Genomic DNA, 14,069 nt, shown 5'->3' on the forward strand with positions numbered 1-14,069 from the left:
GAAGTGCACTTACCAAATACTTCCTTATCTAGTTATTTCTGGGTTAAAGCTAAGCTTTACAGCTGAACTATGCTTCCTGCAGTGTAAGTACAGTGGTCTTAGCTTTTACCAAAAAAAAAAAAAAGGGGGGGGGGGTTGGAGGGGAGCAGCAAGCAAGAAGCACCCTCCAAGGAGTTATTAATTAAATACAATGAACCAAGGAAGGCTAACATCCACAAAGTAATGTGCAACAAGCTCACTGACATCTTGCCTCATGCATTTTATGCTATTTTGCATATTGCTGTGATGCTGTCTTAAACTACTGAACTGACAGAGATAACTCCAAATTAGTGAGCTTAATGGAATTTTGAAATGGAATTTTGAAAGAATTTTGAAAGGTGAATGAAACAAAGTTTCTAATTCTTTATCTTCACAACTGAAGGAAGCATCAACACCAGCACGTGCACAGAGCAAGCTGCAGTGATATCTGGCATTTAACATGGCACAGTGTTAATGCAAAGCACCTTCCCAAGCAGGCTTCAGTAAAGGTTTGCAGACTTCAAACAGAAATTGGCTCACTGTCATTAGCTGCACTGTCCACTAATGATGGATAGGTACACTTATTAAAACACATACTTACAGGACCATTTGTTACATACTGTCCACTAACTCAGGGCTTTTTAGCAATTTTGCATTTAATTCACCACTGACTTGTTCAAACAGGCCATGCTCGTGTCTTCGAGTGTGACCAAGCCTTGTAGTGATGTGAACTTTCTTTCTGCCAAACCTATAATCAAGATGGGCAAAGCAGTGGGAGCACTGCAGACCTGCCTCTCCCAACTGGGCCCAGCATGGTGTGACACAGGTCACAGCAGCACGGACGTGGCCTGTAGGGCTGGGCTGCCTCTAACACAGGCACTTGAAACAGAACTGTTCCAGAACTACTTCCAGCTATCTGCTGTATTCCTACCTGTTGCTAGGAATACTCTGTGCCTGCAGAAACTGTAGTCACACAGCACACCCTGATTTCACATGCAAGACCAGTTCCCTGTGGGCTCACTGAGGCAGACTCAGTCCATCGCTGCAGCTGTATAATCAGCTTAAGAGGGCTCTTTTCAGACTCTCACCCAGCCTCCCTCCCCCTTCCAGGCACAACCTAGTCCATGGATTAGTGCACAGAAAGAGCAGTGAATCAGATGTCTGAACACTACATTTAAAAATATCATTCCTTGTCAGAAGGTTCCACTGGAAAAACAGAAATGTTGATATTGTCAGCACGCTAACACCTCAACCAGTGTTAATTACTTCATCTCTCTTCAAAATATTCTTGCCTGAACACAAATGGCAAACAAGAGGTAAGGTAGATTGAGAACTAGGTAGAAGAAGGCAAGGGATAAAGAAGCTTAAAATTGGAATAGCCTCACATGCTTTGCTGTCAAATGAAGTCTTGAAAAACAGCAATACTTTTACACGGTAAGTTTTCATAAGTAGAAGAAATTTGTAACGACCTGCTGGATGCCTCCTATTAAAGCAAAGCATCCCTCACCATCAGTGATTTCTGCCCAGTTAGAGAACTTGATGTCAACTGTAGATGCTATCAAAGCTGCTTCACAAAAAGTTCAGATTAAAATTAGATATCCTGGCTCCAGATCTCACTGACTTCATTTTCCATTATGGCTCACTGGGGTAGTATTTCCTTCAAATGTAACTGTCATGTACCATGTTCATTTTCTAAATGAAACTCTTAATTGAGTCAGTCATCTGAAGTTGAGTAACAGCTCGCTGCTTCAAGTGCTCCGCGGAGCTTAACTGCCGAGCAATGCCAGCCCATGGTTTGCCTGAATACCAAGGCACTGACTACAAAACTACCAAACTGCATGGATCTGGATGAGGCACAGCACATCCTTGATGTCAGTAATAGCAGCATCATCGCCCATCCCTGCACTGCTTGGCTTCACATCCTATTTTGCCTACTTCAGAGCCATACAAGCCGATCAGAAGGAGAAGGGGAAGCCAAGCACCTCTTCCCTTGCGTGATATGTAGCTGCAAATTATGCTCAGAGCTGCACAGGCTGTTCTGCAATTACTGCTCTTCTACAACAAACAACCCTCTCCCTCTCGTTTCACCTAAAACTTCCAAAAAATATTTTTTATAATCAACTTAATTTTTCCTCCCTATTTTTTTTTCCACTGAACCACATGCAAGTGATATTTCAATTTCTGAAAGCTAGAACTGAGAGATTTTTATTTCTGGTATCATGAAGACTGCAGTGCCATACACAACGTGGCTGTTACTGTCAAGTAGCTCTGGGCACAGCTGCAAAGATTTTCTTCACTGCCCACTGCCTTTTACATTTAATGCAGCACCCAGGGAGATGTTCCAAGCTCTGTGGGTGTACGCAGTACGGGTGCTGGAGGTACAGGACAAATCTTGCATCTGCCTAGGGTGCTACGAAGGATTTCGGGACTTGGAGCCCCCCATATGTGCCTTGGAGGATTTGTAAAAGGGGTCCAAAGTCTACATATTTCTCAAAACATTTGAGATTGTTACAATTTCATACACAAATGTTTCACATAATATAAATGTTTCATGAAGCTTAACATTTTTACCTAGTTCCTCCGAACAGTCTATTTTGCCTAGATTGCTGTAGTACACATATATATATAAAGACCTTTATACATATATATTTATTTTTATAGAGAAAACCTATATTAAAAACCCATTTAATATATAAACTTTTCACATGTATATTTCTATAGATGTGTAAAATATAAATATATATATAATGACAAAAAGTTCCAAATTCATCACATCTTACGATATCAACTGTAGTTCTGGCTCTGCAGAAGTACCTAAGCGTTGGTCTATCAAAGATCTCAGACAATTTTGTTTCCATTTAGCAACTAATATTCTTGAAATGTTTTAAATAAGTCTGTGTGATGTACAAAGCACAAATACTGTAGTATTTCCCATCTATATTATTTTACATCGATAGAAGAGATGAAGAGGAAATAATGTTTAATGAAGGACCAGTTACCTTTAACTTGATAACACCCTGTACTCTCATCTAACACACTGAAGTTTAACTGCAACACAGGGCCTTCACTATCCACTCCTTTGGATAACGTTACCTTTCTCAACTTACGTAACAGAGATTCAGCACAACTAAGTGACTAGATTCCCTTGTGGAGTCGAAACACCATTAACAAATGAGAACATGCAGAAGTGTGATGGTTTCCTTCTCCCCTCCACCACCAAGTATGTGCTCCTAGTGCCAAAATGACCGCTGCCGTACTTCTAACAGCAGCAACACACAAAAGAGGATGTCTCCATTTTGTTGAAACTTCATTAAGCTTATTCCTGGATTTGATGTATAAACAATAAAACAATTAAATATTTCTCCTGAAAGTTCAAATGTTTCCTAGTTACAGTAAGCAGCACGACAATCGATGAAGAAACTGAAGCGCACTTCCGCTGTAGCACATATGGTCTCCTACAAGGGGCCTCACAACAGCAGGAGATGTTACTAACTGCGTGTGTTGCAATAATCAAACACGACAGGCTTGAGCTGAGTCCTGGGTAAGGCAAGGGGACGCTGCTAAGGCTGAGTGAGTAACCCAAACTGTAATTCTCAAAAAAAAATAGAACTACTGTCCTCTTTAACTCCTGCAAATAAACAAAATGGCCATCAGATTCACTATGAGAATAAAAAAAAAAACAGTTGCTAAAATAAAGAAATGTTAAAAAACGTCAGCTACAGAACTCAGTAGCTATTCATTTTAACATGGGGATATTTGGAAAGCTACTGATTTTCAGAAATGCACATAGTACTGAAAGCAGGATCTCAGTAACAACTAAATTCAAGCTTAAGAGCTCCACCAGTTTAATATGAGCCCTAAAACCTGCTCATGTAACTCCTTGGTAAATTCTCAAGATCAGCAACACTTCAAAAAATTCACACTAATTATCTTTACCTAATTAAGGATTACAGGTTTTTTTTAGGGTTTTCATAAGTACCTCAGAAGTAACTTCCATTGCACTAATGATCACTTACCCACTACTAATCCCAAGTCTCCACAACAGATTTTATTCACACTATTAAACCGGAGAAGAGAGACAAAAGAGAGGATCCTCTCTTCTCCAAAGTACATAACGTGATCAGACATTCCTAACCTGCAGGAACGCCTCCCACCCAGGGGGAGCTGCATCCCTCCTTCCCACCTCCAAGTTTCCATGGGTTCCATGCAGGGGTGCTGTGCAAAGACAGGATGAGGCAGGGTGGAGGTGCCCAGGAAGATAAGCAGCAGAGCAGGGCTGAACAGGGCTGCATACACCGCAGAACCAAGGGAGCTGAGCTGCACTGCCCCAGTTCAGCTTCTCATTGCTGAAATAGGCTCCTGCTGAGGATGCAGGAGGCACAAGCTGTGAGCTCCCCCTTTTCCTTGCACAGCCCCTGCTGGCTGGAGCTCCCCTCTTGCTGCCCGGCCTGGTCACACTCAGCAGCCCTCTCCCGAAGGCTTCCCAACACGGCAGCACACCCTAATTCCATGGCAGCACCTCTTACAGAAGGGGAACTAGCACTTCTATTGGAAAATGAGGGCACTACAGCTAATGTATGGTGAAGCAGTGCATTAAAAAGAATTTGCAAGCAAGGTGTCCTAAACCACCTGCAAGACAGAAGGCCCACTGGAAGGAGTTCACAAACTGGACTCAAACTCCATTCTCTGCTGACCCTCCAGTATCTGGATTGCTTGATACTGCAAGTTAATCTAACCCGTGTGTTACCCAGCACTGGCACGTATGCTTTCACAATACTAATGGAAACAACAAACTAATGGAAACTGGGAAATGAAGAGTCTGGTTAACACATCTAAACAACCACTGATTTGTCCTCCAGAGCTGGCAGGGGTAGGGGATGACACAAGAATACATCTTGTACTTCCTAGTTTTGGATTACTTTCATTCCTGCCTTGTATAGCCTAACAGCTTGGCTCACATGGAGAGTGTGAAAAAGACATCAGAGAAGGTTCTCAGCTCTCCACACATATATGCAGCGCAGCTTCCAACCGGCACCCTCCAGAGGAACCCCTCCACAAACCCTGACAGACAAACAGTGTGAGAAGGGGTTCGGAGCTACCAAACTGCAGACACACCAGAGCCTGACAAGAACCAGGCATTAAGCTCATAGAAAGCAACTATTTGCACAGCTTTACCCCACTTGGATGTAACATTCAACAAAAAGTTAGAGGTCATACCATGAAATCACAGGGGTAGGTGTCAAATGGCTGATACTTTTTGGTTTGATCAAACCTTGAGTTTGATTCCTCAGGCACCCACAGAGGGAGCAGGCAAACATGCCAATTACAAAAAATAAAAATAATTAGTTTTTAATCTACATCACTGAATTCAAACAGCCCACTGCTGAGTGAACAGCAGCAGCACAAAAGAGGAAATGTCCTTCTTGTAGTTATCATGGAGCATGCCTCATGCCCTTGGGCAGCATGTGCAGGAAGTAGAGGGCTACTTCCTATCCTCTTAGAACATTACCATGTTCTTTCTGCTGGGATCTGAAAGCCCCAGAAAGGATAACTGTCCAAAACAACCACAAAAAAACACCCCAGGTCCTCATGATTGACAAAAGAGTAAGGCATCATCCCAGACAGCCTGTGAGATACTTCCACACCTGTTTGCCAATGTCACTTTCGTTGCCCCATCCTCTTAGGTTTTAAATCTGCTTCTGTTAAACAACAGAAACACGTCAAAACGTAACCTGCTTAAAGCTTCATTTGTTATCAACAGAAAGTACGTTTCAGTATGTACCCAAAAAGACTTTCTAGAGAAAAAGAACTGAAGAATGTGTTACGTGGAGGCAAATTTCTGTCAGCACAGGGTTGCAGCATGCCCAGGATCCTACCAATAGAGTCAAAAACCCTTCATGTGTGCCTCTTCTGTTCTTTTGTCTTCAGACACCTAGCTGCTGATCCCACCATCACTGGGCCTTCTGCCCTTGCTCTGGCTCTATAACACTACTCCCTTACCCTGTACTGCCAGGGATGCCTATTTTGTTTTATCCACAACACTGAGGAAATGCCCCAGCTCAGCCACAAGCCTGAGATACTTCAATAGCACAAGCCCTGCACAAGATATCTGTAGAAGGCTGAACATGTGGCCAAAGCAAAGGAAGGCAGTACAAAGGAAGGCAGCCTCTGCTCGTATGGCTAGGATCTACCACGTCTGGGCCTATCCTCTACTCTGTTCTGAAGAGAGATGGAGAAAACACCCCAGATTTCCTTTCTTTCCATGGGTCTGCCATGGATTTGCTCTGGCAGGGCTTGCAAATTATGCAACTTTCAAAGGTTACACTTCTACAGATTTTTATGCCTTCTGTTCAGCTAAAAAAATCTAAATATTTGTATTAAAAAAAAACAACAACAAAAAAACACTTGTGTCTCAGAACAGCAGATGAGAGGAGATGATACTGGATGATACTGGGAAGTGTGCTGAGCAGCTTTTCAGGTTGGTTATTAGAGAGAGACACCTGGTGGCAGCTCCCAAGCCACAGGCACCTCACCACTTCCAGCCACCGCTCTTTAGACTGTGGTTTGTAAGTCACAAGAACAGAGGGAAAAATGCATATTGAAACCAGAACTTGCTACCAGAACTAAGGATATGAAGAGGAGGAGCCAGCACATCTAATAGATTAGATGTGCTAGACAGCTACCACATCTAATTACTGCAAGAAGCACAGATCTTCAAGCTGAACGTGACCTGTTTCCTGTCATAACAGAGTACTCTGCAGTACTTTTTTCATAGTAAAAAAAAAAAAACAAACACAAAACTGAAAACAAACAAAAATACTTTAAAACACAAAGTCTGGATACCAGAGAAAACTTATAAGAGTAGAAAAAAAGAAAGAACACCGAAAGTCTTCTTAATCTTAGCCTTTTTCCTGACGTCACATCTGTCTGTCTGCACTTGTCTAAGCTGTGCACATGCTACAACATACATCAACCCTAAGATGACATGCAGCAGGTAACTGGACTGGAAGCACCCCTTTCAGCCTTAAAGACAGCTATTTTCAGAGAGAGGAATTTTCAGCAACCATTCTACATCAATCTTCTATCATAAACCTTTAAAGGAAAGTTTTCTTTTTTCTAACAACAAAACCCCCAAAAGCCTTCAGACTGCCATTTAACAGATGAAAATCACAACAGTACTAATTTGTCCACCTACTACTTAATGTTGGTATTTTTCAAAATAATGTATGAATTGCATAAGCTATAAAACTGAGCTCAAAGAGACTAAAAATGAAAAAACTGCTGCAGGAGATATTAAATTGAAATAGCTTTTGTAAAAAAAAAAAAAAAAAAAAGGCATACCAGATTTTAAAAGCAAGCATGTCAGTATGAATTTAGATTCCCATCATTTTGTGTTCAGTGAAAGCAAAACATTGCTAACTAACCGACTGAAGACTCACTTCTTATTGAAGATGGTTGAATTTTCTCTTCTTTTTGTAAATCCAATGGGCAGTGTCTTCAGGTTGATATTATGCCTTCGAGCTCTGTTTCTCAAGTAGTTTATCTAGCAAAAAATAAATTTTTTTTTTTGAATCTGAATTGTATACACAAAGCTGGAACATTAAAGCAAAAAATGAAGAGTAAACATGAAAGGAATTATGGGAACATTAAAGAAAAGGCCATATTTAATGTTGAACTTTGACTTTTGAATAAACAAAACACTGTGAGTGAGCAAGTCAATAAAGCAAGCCTGGACACTACCTGAAACATGTTCAGGTGAAGTCTTCCAGTTAAAAACAACATGCCAATGACCTCTTCCCACTTAAAGTTCTTCAACATACTGTGAAAGTCACGAACACCCACTATGGGTGCAAAACCACTCACTGAGCTGGTTTTTGAGCTACAACCCTGCTAGTGGATGGGTTACACATGCACCTCCTCAGCCACTCTGACAAAATCCTATCTAAAGGTAGCGTGAAGGATATCATCCTGCAAACACGCCTAGTACCGCATGCTAAAAACTGCTACCTCTGGAGCATCTCACCATTTTGAATGTACATTTTCAAGACATCATGACTATAGCACAGAGTATGACAGCAGCTTAAGAGACCAATGAAGACTTCTAAATCTACTTGGCATTAAAAAAATCAACATGAATTCTCTCCAACTGAGGAGTTGAGTGCTGTATTAAAAAGTGTCTTTACAGGATTGGAAAACAGGGCCCTGACACCTTTTTCTGACACACAAATGAGACAACGTATTTTGGAGTGCATTTTGGTGTTTATACTTCTTGATCTTGGTCTTCCCTGCTCTGTCATGTGGCTTTTACGAAATGACATCTAATTCTGTGATCTCATTGATGCTCTACTGGAACTGGAAGAATTTCAAGAAAAATCACCTCTCATCCTTAGCACATTAGCTTTTACTTCACAGTTGCTTAGATTTATTCTCTGCAGAACTCTAGTTATCTTGGTTTGGTAAATGGGGAAGCATGTAATAATTTTTAGGCAAAAACATGCCAAAAAAATCCCATGTTGTTTACATGAGAATATTGCATGTAAAAATTCAGAAAAGCTGTGGAGGTAGATAGGAGCAATCAGTCTCTCTTAATACACATCTGTCATCCTCAACCCAGGAGAACAGCCATGCATCAAGTATTTGGAGAATGTATAGATTGTTAGCAATTTATTCTTCTAAACAACTGGATGTAGCCACCAATACTACTATTACATAAACCTGGAGACCTTCCTTGATTTCTGGCTCTAATATCCAGGGTCATCCATACCTTCACAGTAGAGGTTATCAGCTCTGAAATCTGGACTGGGACTGACTCAGTGGGAAGGTAAAGGTAGTCAACCCTATTTCCAACAGACCAACTGGCTAATTTAAAACTTACAAATTTATTTGTTGTTGGCCTATGCACAGAAAGATCTCGAGCTGCAGCATCAGCTGTCCTTCCTACATCTTCCAGGAAACGGTAATCTGAAAGCAAAAACAGAACAGAAAAAAAACGTAGTTTTTTCAGCTAACCTACTAAAAATGGTGAATTTTAAAAAGCACAAGGAATATTCTTACCGCTCAGAAGGTTCAAGTCAGTAAATTCATTTACAGAGATAAATGATGTTTTATCCCTGATTCCATTACAGCTCAGTGCAAGCTTATGCTTCTTTACACACAACAGACTGAAATGACACAAATAAAGAACCATTAATATGCCACGTTCAGCACAAGACACACAACAGTTTAAGTTAGATATTAGATACCTGCACGAATATTTCATACATCGCGGACATCTGTACTTAGCTTCCTCTTCACTACACGTTTCACATCTGAAAGAAGCAGAAAGTATCTCTTAGGAAAGCGTCAGCTTTGTGCCTGGCTGGCAGTGGCTAGGGAGGGCACCACCCAACAGGCAGGCACGGTGCCATCGGCTGTCACGTTTGGGTAACATTACCTGGACCTTGAAAGGAGGGAGGGAAAACACAGATAGCTTGGATTAGATAAACTAACAGACACAGTAACGTGAGCTGCAGTGAGCATCTCCAAACACATACTGGGGTCCTACCTTTATTAAAACACACCACAGAAATGCTTTGAGGAACACCAAGCTAATGCAGTGCTGGAAGCACAGCGAGGCTGCATCACTTTGTGCTTTGCAGCCAGCTCTATCAGTGCCTTTCTGCATTTACATTACTACTCTTAATGTGCATTATTACCTCCCATCTGTCTAAAACCGGGCTCATTAGTGTCTGGGGTTCACACTACGACCTAACACCCCCTTTCCCCAGCAGGGCAGGCCCACATTGAGGGCACCCACCACAGACACAACGGGCAAGCCCTACAAACCCTGCTACTGAACACAGCCTCGCTGTGCTCTCCTCCACACCCACGGCCTCCTGCTTTTTGACTAGGCCGGTACAAGGATGACATCTCCCCTCTTTTTACGAGGAGAGGGCGAGCATGAGGATTCCTGCACGAGCTGCGAAACAGAGCCTGAAGCAGCCGTTACCCGGAGCTTCCCATCACTTTGCCACACCTTAAATATCCTCCGCAGCACCCAACGCCAGCGGGCAGAGCCCACACGGTGCCTCCCCACTCCCCCGCAGCCCCTGCCCGCAAGCCCAGCCGCCCCGCACCCCGTCGGGCGGCCAGGCCGGCAGGAGCGAGGATGCCCGGGGCATGGCGGCGCCGAAGGGCTCGGACCCCGCTGGGCAGGGGCAGGCCCGGCCCCGAGCAGCGGCCTCGCGGTGAGGAGAGGCCGCCGCGGGCCGCTGCTTCCCCCCGCCAGCTCCGGAGCCACCGGGAGGCGCCCCCCGGGCCGGGCCGAGCCGAGCCGGGCCGCGGCCGTGAGGGGAGCCGAGGGCGCAGCGAGGCCGCCCCATCCCCGCGGCCCTACCTCTGCAGGGACATCTTCCGCCCCCCGGCCGCCCGCCCGGGGCTCCGGGGGCCGCCCTGCCCCGCCATGGCCGCGCGGCGCCGCCTCCGCACGCGGGGCCCGATGGGGAGAGCCCGGCCGAGGCCTTCCCCCGGCCGGCAGCGCCGCCTGGCGGCCCCCGCGGCCCTACCGGGTGGAAACGGCCCTGCCTCAGCAGGGGGCTGAGGCACAGCCGTAGTCTAGCTCAGGCCTTGGTCTAAACTTCAGGGTAAAAAAGGAGATGATTGCCTCAAACCATCAGAAATTAACAGCTGAGGGAAGGAACCGTCACAGCACCGTGGGACAGAGCTGTGCCAGAGCTCCTGGGAATGCTCTGAAGAGCTCAGGTGGCTGTAGGCAAGCAGCTTTCCAAAACTCACGCTACACTATGTATAAAGTACACAGTCAAAAAGGATACTTTCTGCCGTTTCTGGCAGCCTCCCACTTCAAGCACCACACTACATTACTGTCTGGTAGTGGCCTGGTGCACAAGGGCTTTGTGCTGTGGGCAAGGAATTTACATTTTGACTTAATCACAGAAATGAAGATATTTACATCTGAGCAGACTAATAATGCTTTGAAATATTAGCTTTTAAAATAGATGATTTCTGATAGAAACTAAGAAAAAACAAATACAGGCTATAAATAATTTTCAAAAGTAAGGCAATAAGATTAAAAAAATACACATGAAGCAGAACTTTTTCTAACATTCTTACAAAATATATATATATTTATCAATCAACTCCAAAGACAAACTAAGAGCAAACATCAAGTGATACTGGCAAAACTAGCAATCTTGAAAATGCAAACGCGACAGGAAGGAATTTTCTATAACCTTTATTGTCATTCAATGATCTTACAGAGTCTTTGATCAGATTTTCTCACAGGGAACAAAAAAATGCTTTAATCAAAAACATCAGATGTACATGTACTTTACCTTGTAAGAAGTAAATACTTGTGCAATATTCCATGGCATTTCCCCTTGGAAAACAAAGCACTAGCACCTAAAAAGTACTTTTCTAGAGGATTTCCATCATTGCTGAGAATGAACTATACAGTACCAAAACAAAATAGTAAAAGACAAACAGACAGTTTGGAAGCTTATTTTATTATAGCTTAAGTATGCTTTCCTGTGGATCAAGACAATTAAACCAGTTGTTTGAACACTCCCCTGCTGTGCAGTATGGTTTGGTATCATTTTCCACTTATCTGCCATCTTCCTCAGTAGACTTTGGATTGATAATAGATATGTCACTATAAGAGAGTTATTAAAGAGTGTTTTTCCTAATGGTAAAATTGTTTTTTGTTTGTTTTTAATAAAGATGGTTGAAAATTTTAGGCTTAATTTAAGGAAACAAATGATCTAAAAATATTGCAAAAAAAATGAAATTTCTAAATTGATGAAATGTTGATTATAATTTAACAGCAGTCTTTCAGAATACATGCTGTAGTAATTTGCTTAACTAGTTACAAAATATATACACAATATATCATCATCTTAAGATGCCTTTGACATTCAGAATCTAAAACTCAAAACTACTGCAAGTAGCTCTTCTAAAAACAACTTTTACAAAGCTAACTGTTCGGACTATATGCATCATATACAACGTGCTGTCTTATATACCATTTCTGCAACAGTACATAAAAATATTTAAAACAAGAAATCCACATAAATAAATGTTTTAATTGTAGTGAAGTATGTGACCAACGATTTAAAATAAGTACCTTGACAACAGAAACATATCCTGATGTAACCAGCACATACAGTCTGAAAGATAAAAAGGGACTCAATCTCTGTTAAGGCCACCAGCACCTTGTCTTATGAAGAGCACCAAGGCAACGCGGACAGGAAACACATAGAGGTAGTGTGCCATCTGTTAAGATGAATATGTCCACAAAGGACTATAATAAAACTTAATGTTTAAGAAAAGACGATGTATTGTACTGTGGCATAATTCACTTTTCATTTATAAGCTATTGCACATTTAGGAGCATTAGCCAGTATTGCTCCTTAGTATTGTATGTCTCCAGCTTTCCTTGGGATGTTTTTTTGTAGTGCTGTTAAACAAATTGCCAAGAACACTAGAGGTCCTGAAAAATTCCATGCTCAGATATTCAATTTCAGGAAATTATGCAAGAAAGCACCAACCAGTATTAAAAAGAGATTTGAATGCTTTAGGAAAAATCTTGCAGTCTTCTTTCTTTTCTTTATTTTGAAATGCCATTTCTCCTTAGGAGGAAGTCTTTCCTTTTTTAAATTCTTTAACCAACACTGTTCAAAATGAATCTTCAGTTTCATAGCAATTTTGCCTATAACAGGTCATTACTCTTGCACTCAATCTGTGCAGCAATTCCATGCTGATGCAAAAAGAACCAGGACAGAACCTTTAAAGGAAGCACACTGAACCACTTTCTATGAAGTGCTGCTGCCCTGGTTTGAGATGAGGAAGTGTGTTAACTTGAACAACTGGAAGCTGATTCGTGTCCTGAGTGTGAAAAAAGAACTGTGTCTTATGCCAGCTGCCATCTTGAATCTGCAACACACAGAAGCAGAATATTAAATTCACATCAAAGATGAGGTTTGAAACACAAATGAAAGCTGTGCTTAAGGAGTGAGGGGAGAAATCTACAGAAACATTTCTTCTCCCAGCGGTTCATAAAGAAACTCTATAATGTAACAAAAGCTATTTCTCCCACAGAACATCACAGGCACTCATGGCAAAACTGTGACTTCTCAGCCCACTCCAGAATACAGCTGGGGCGGATGCAGATGCAAGGCAACAGGGCTCAGGGGAGAGAGCCTGCCACTTTGCAAGAAGCCCTGGGCTCACACAGCTTCTTAGATCTCTTGCTAAATCACCTCGAAAAAAAGAATTTACTCATAGTCAATTACTTTAATGATAATTAGCTGTCCAAAAATAATTACCAGTTTCTTCAAAACTGAGATTTTGTGCTATATAACCTCAAGCGAACTATCATTGAAGTCTGAATTTTCATTCTGAGAGTAACCATTCCTAAAATTCCCTTGAGGACCTCCTTACTTCTATTCCCATCTCTCTTCAGAGTCTTAGTAGGGTCTTCAAATATTTTTTATTTAATGAGAACAACAAGTACCAGCTCCATATTACTGGAATTGCTTTTGTACTTGAGTAGATGTTGTACTGAATATCAGAAAGTTGGTGTATGCTTACATGTGCAGAACAATGTAAGAAATAAACTTCAGGGCATATATATCTAAGATTGTCACAACAGCAGGAAAAAATTGTTCTCAAAGATTGTTTGCTGAAAGTTAATCTTGCCTAAACAGTGACTCCATTATGGTTTTAATGATGCAAACGCTAAAATGTATTTACCATGCATTCATCCATCAGCACCTTCGGTTCGAGCAGTGTATTTGCTTTAAATACTTGTCCATTCCAACCTTTGAAGCTAACTGATGTTTTCTGGCCACCTGCCTCATTTAATTCCCACATTGGTGTGTTGAGACAGTGAACTGTGATGCTGTGGGTTGCTTCTGAGCTCAGTAAATGAAGAAAGTTCATCTGCACTTTTCCAACGCCAAATTCCAGCTAAGTTCCAAAAGAAACACACAGTTAGACGTACAGCTGGGCCATGCCAAACGGCCATCACAACGCGAAGTGACATGCGTATACTAGTG

General features: G+C 42.1%; 2 protein-coding genes across 6 annotated transcripts in view; both read right to left on the reverse strand.

Moving 5' to 3' along the window:
* ZNHIT6 (zinc finger HIT-type containing 6) overlaps nt 1-10,534 on the reverse strand; it is a 33,224-nt gene extending 22,690 nt beyond the window's left edge. Inside the window, exons 1-5 of the mRNA XM_068690330.1 lie at nt 10,394-10,534; nt 9,261-9,326; nt 9,073-9,179; nt 8,894-8,979; nt 7,458-7,561 (exon numbers count right to left, since the gene is read on the reverse strand). Coding sequence (XP_068546431.1) covers nt 7,458-7,561; nt 8,894-8,979; nt 9,073-9,179; nt 9,261-9,326; nt 10,394-10,461 — 431 coding nt within the window. The 5' untranslated portion in view covers nt 10,462-10,534. The remainder of the gene's footprint in view (nt 1-7,457; nt 7,562-8,893; nt 8,980-9,072; nt 9,180-9,260; nt 9,327-10,393) is intronic.
* Nucleotides 10,535-11,232: 698 nt separating this feature from the next.
* The window catches only part of COL24A1 (collagen type XXIV alpha 1 chain), a 151,121-nt gene continuing 148,284 nt past the window's right edge, over nt 11,233-14,069 (reverse strand). For 4 of the 5 annotated variants that reach the window (XM_068690206.1, XM_068690205.1, XM_068690208.1 and 1 more), the window contains exons 59-60: nt 13,765-13,980; nt 11,233-12,945 (exon numbers count right to left, since the gene is read on the reverse strand). In XM_068690206.1, coding sequence (XP_068546307.1) covers nt 12,799-12,945; nt 13,765-13,980 — 363 coding nt within the window. In that variant the 3' untranslated portion in view covers nt 11,233-12,798. Of the gene's footprint in view, nt 12,946-13,764; nt 13,981-14,069 lie in introns of those variants that run through there. The other variant, XM_068690209.1, reaches the window with a different exon arrangement.

This window comes from Anas acuta, chromosome 8 (genome assembly GCF_963932015.1).
Source record: "Anas acuta chromosome 8, bAnaAcu1.1, whole genome shotgun sequence".
NCBI classification, from domain to species: domain Eukaryota; kingdom Metazoa; phylum Chordata; class Aves; order Anseriformes; family Anatidae; genus Anas; species Anas acuta.